Here is a 4922-nt window from a genome sequence, read left to right as displayed (position 1 = left end):
AACGATATAAATATATTTGTTTGGAACCCTAAGAGAAGCTTGATGTGACGAACTCGATTGATTAACAAGAGAATCAATCCTTGAGTACCACTCACAGGGAAAATCATTTGTTACACTAACTTAACCACCACACAAATATTATATCATATTTAGATCATAAGAAATTCAAAATAATATAATCGTATAAATGTTAAATATGTTATATAATCATAAATTTTCAAGATTTTCATTTTTTTTAAGGGAAAAGGGTCAGAAATATACCTAAATTTTGACGAAATTTATTGTAACACGCCTCAACTTTACGGGAATCCTATGACCCCCTCGACTATTTATTACGTATTTTTGTGGCATATACCTGTCCAACTGGACCACTTCAAACCCTCACATGCTCAGTGTATGAGTATTCACATAGTGGTCCAGTTAGGCAAATATATGACACAGAAGTACGATAATAAATAGTCGAGGTGAATCATAGAATTCCCGCAAAATTTAAGCGTGTTATAACAAATTTTATTTTCAAACTTTTTTCTCCTTTTTAACTTAAAACTTTGTGTCCAGTCATACGATAAGATAAGAAGAAAACAAAATAATAAAGAATATATATATAAAAGGAACTCACTCCTTGATAATGTGGATGCCAAAAAGAATTATTTACATATGGATGCCCCCAAACATGTAAGGGTCTAATATGATGAGCCATGGGTGGAAAACCCATGGTTGGTGGTGCAGACCATGGGTTCATTATAACTCTCTTCCCTCCGCCTCCGATCGCAATGGCTCCATCATACATTTGCTTCCTTTGGGTCCAGCTTGCTGCCTCAGCTTCCCTTGCTAATAAATGTTTTCGATGAGCTCGATATTTCTGCATATGTGTAATAATAATAAGAATTTGAGTTACATGCATAAAAAATATAAACAAATTTAATATCATCATAACTTTTTTCAAGTTACTATATCATGCTTATTGAGGAAATTTACTTATTATTATATGTGAACAGAATCTAATAATATATATATATAAAAAAACACTTATCTCATATAACAATAAGATTTAAAAAGATACTCCCTCCTTTCAATATAATCAAAAGAATGTAAGTATGAAAACTTTCTAGGTTTAATTAGATAAAGCTAATTTTTTTTTTTAAAACAGATTAAAACTAAAATATAAAATTTTAAATGAAGAGAGTTATTATATTAATCAAATCTAATTGAACTAGAGTAATTACAAAAAAATAATACTGTAACATTCTAGCATTGTATGATCTATTTTTGGAGATAGTTTTCTTATTAGTTTCATAATTCTCTTTTTTTCATCTGGTGTTCGACATAGACATCAAAAATAAATTAAACTAAATTTAATTGAACTAGAATACTTTTGAAAAAACAATACTGTGACATGCTAGCATTGTAGTGTCTATTTCTAGTTAAAAGGCAGTGGTCCTAATAATTTATTTTTTTCATTTTAAGATATTCAAATTCGAAATCTCTCATTGATTCATAAGAGTTTCCTTCAGAAGATGCAAATTTGAACTAGGTCCTAATTGTTCATTTTTTCGTTCACACATGTTTCTATTATGAGCAAATTTTCAGGCAAGAAATTATCTTTTCTCTTTAAAGAAAATACTAAATTAGTATTCTTGCCTTTCTCATATATGGAAAATGACAACCTAAAAGGTATTGAAACTCAAGAAAATACGTATAATTGTTTAATATTTTTTTAGTTCTTCCCTCGATATAAGTATTATTTTTTAAATATAATTTTTTTTTATTTCTTCGCTCGATGTTCGATAGTTGTATTGGAGACTAAATAAGCATTTGACTATGAGAATTTCATCACTTTTATCTGATTTTCTTTTTTCATTTTAATGAAAAAAGTGGGAAAAAATTGGATTCTTCCAATCGAAATTCTCACATTATATCGGAGAGAATGCTCGCTATAAGATAACTCCATATACAAGATTTAAACTCAAGATTTCTGATTAAGGATGATTATATAAATATTTCTTCACATCATTACTTTTTGGTTCTCTGTCTGATGTGCGGTACCTGTTTCACGCTAATCGGAAACTTTCACATCTAGGAGAGCACTTCCTAATAAGATACTAATTTCACATTCAAAACTCGAACTCAAAATCTCTAATTAAGAATGACTGAGTTTTTTTCGAAGAAAATTTACTTGAAGATGGCTGGCAATGTTATGTCTAGTGAGACCATCAGTAGCCATAAGCTCTAAAAGTCTTGATGGAACTGCTTTATCCACACCTAATTTCTCTACTGCTTTTACAAATCTCCTGTGCAGCTCTGGAGTCCAATCAACCTTAACAACAACAACGTCTTATTCAGAGTAATCTCATAAATAAAATATATGAAAATATATACGTAAATCTATTTTTGATAGATTCTCGAATTAAATAAAGCATAATAAATCAAGTATGGAAAATATAATAATGTAATGTCTCAGCCATGTTGAACAAAATTGGGAAGAGAGACAATATGAACAACAACAACATACTTCAAGAAATTAAACTTTCATTTGGGAAAAAAGGTCAATTACCCACAATATTTTTATTAAAAATTTATTACATTATCCATATAAATAACTTAAATTCTTCATAGAAATTGACTATAACTAGCTAGTGATCTTTAGTTTCATGGATTACATGCATGATAAAAGTTTTTTTTTATACTATCAGGTCATTCAAAGAATATCGACATCATGTAAATCATTATTCTTTGCTACAACAGATAATCAAGTCAGTCAAAAGATATCGATCAACAAGTAATATAATCTAACCTCTTTAACACGTGACATTTGTAATCTTAAAAGTGAGACAAACTACTAATTGCTAAAACATACAAAGGTTATATAATGATGCAAAATTTCATTACGCTATAATGTATATAACTTAAACTCTTACAGAAAAACCTAAATTCCGAAGCATGGAGATGATATTTTTGAATTATCTTTTTTTTTTTCAAAAATAATAATAATATAACAAAAAAAAAATTACCTTCACTTTTTTCTTCCCTTCAGGATTCTTGATTTGGCTTGACGATTTCTTGGATTTATCATTTTCCTTTGACTTTGTTTTCACATTTAGATTAGTAGTTGTATTATTCTTGCTAATATCAAATTCATCAAGGATTTTCAAATTTTGCAGCAAATCTCCATCGTTGATTCCCTCAAAAAAGTCATCAAAATCAATGGTGTCGATTAAATTCCCATCAGGAAAATCTTGAAATAAATCATAATTTCCCCTTTCATTTTTGTAGCTCAATGGTGTAGATACAACAAGCATCATCCCAATATACTACAAGTAATTAATTAAATACGAAGGATTAGTAATCTTAAATATAAAATAGATTACAACAGATAATCAGGTCACTCAAAAGAATATCGGTAGATAAGCCTCCTTTTAAAATGTGAAATTGTAATATAATTTTGAAAATAAGAAGGATTATCTGTTGTGTAATCAAGTCACTCAAAGAATATCATTAGTTAAGCGAATGTCCTTAATTAAAGTAGGAAAAAAGGTTTGAAATATATTTGAACTTTGACAAAATTTACTACAACACGTCTCAACTTTGCAGTGGTCCCCAGACCCCCTTAGACCATTTATAACCGTATTTCTGTGACATATATTTGTCAGTTGGACCACTGCATGACTACACGCACACTGAGTGCGTGAGAATCTGAAATGATCCAGCTTATAAGCAAATATATGTCATAGAAATACAGTAATAATTGGTGTAGAGGGGTCATAGGATCGCCACAAAGTTGAGGCTGTTATAGCAAATTTTTCGCCAAAGTTCAAGTATATTTCAGACTTTTTCCCATTAAAGTATGAGACTAAAATCTTAAAAAGAAGAAGGATTACCTATTATGAAAAGTTATCAACAAAACTTGGTAATCTTGAAAATTAGATAATTTACCTGCTACAACAGATAATGAACTCACTCTCAAAGATATCAATGGGTAAGAGCCTCTTTAAAGTTTGAAACTTGATAATATTGATAACAAGACAGATTATCTGCTACAATTATTAAAATGTGAGATTTATAATCTTCAAATGAACAACAATTCTTTCACCCCCATCTTATGTTGTGTGAGTATGTAAAACAACAATATAGAATTGAAGTTTTGGATTGGAACTTATACGTAGAATAATTTTGTTTTTTGTGGGTTGTATTAAAACTATTTCTTGTTTCATTTTTGTTGTTGGAATAATGTAAGTTATAAGGGAAGTTTGGAGGGTCTAAAGATTTAATTTCCACCACAACTTGTATATAAGGTGTGTGTGTGATTTGTGTTTTCTTTTGTCTTTGTTTGCATGTTCTTGAATTAGAAAACATAATTTTTAAAGTGCTTGTGGATGACTTTTTTTGAAGATAGAAAAAAAATCTAGTATATAAGAGTTGGTGAGCTGTTTTATGAGTAGATTTTTTTTTTTTTTGTGCATTTGATTGATATGGATGAGAAGAAGTAAAAGTTAATATATAATAATAGTTAAATCTATAATTAAATAGTTATAGATATTTGATAAATTTGTGATATATGCTTATAACTTGACTAAAAGCTAACTAAGCTTCACTAAAAGCTAACTAGATTTTAGTGAACTCATAAATTTTACTTTGGACCCATAACTTGTGGCAAATTAATTGAGATATTCATTCCACCACAATACTTAATTATTATTATAATTGTCAAAGGAAGTAATTAATAATAAGTTTTTAATTAATTAAAATTACAATCAATAAGAAAAATTAACACACATTAAATGAAAATATTAATTTATTTTTTAAAAGTCTGTTAAGGAAAAGGATAAAATAAAACCTATAATGGGATGAGAAGGATATTTTAAAGCTCAAAGATAGAAAAAGATATATTAAAATCAATTCTAAACTTAAAGGGTATATTTGAC

At 28.4% G+C, this 4922-nt stretch overlaps 1 protein-coding gene across 6 annotated transcripts in view; it reads right to left on the bottom strand.

The window, feature by feature from the left end:
• Positions 1-4666, bottom strand: part of LOC107845460 (transcription activator GLK1-like) — a 7641-nt gene extending 2975 nt beyond the window's left edge. The window contains exons 1-4 of one of the 6 annotated variants that reach the window (XM_016689802.2): positions 3934-4666; positions 3012-3311; positions 2177-2317; positions 620-862 (exon numbers count right to left, since the gene is read on the bottom strand). In XM_016689802.2, the coding sequence (XP_016545288.1) occupies positions 620-862; positions 2177-2317; positions 3012-3302 (675 nt within the window). In that variant the 5' untranslated portion in view covers positions 3303-3311; positions 3934-4666. 6 annotated transcript variants of the gene reach the window in all.
• Between the last annotated feature and the right edge of the window lie 256 nt (positions 4667-4922).

Source organism: Capsicum annuum, chromosome 10 (genome assembly GCF_002878395.1).
Source record: "Capsicum annuum cultivar UCD-10X-F1 chromosome 10, UCD10Xv1.1, whole genome shotgun sequence".
Lineage (NCBI taxonomy): Eukaryota > Viridiplantae > Streptophyta > Magnoliopsida > Solanales > Solanaceae > Capsicum > Capsicum annuum.
This window is presented reverse-complemented; position numbering and strand designations above follow the sequence as displayed.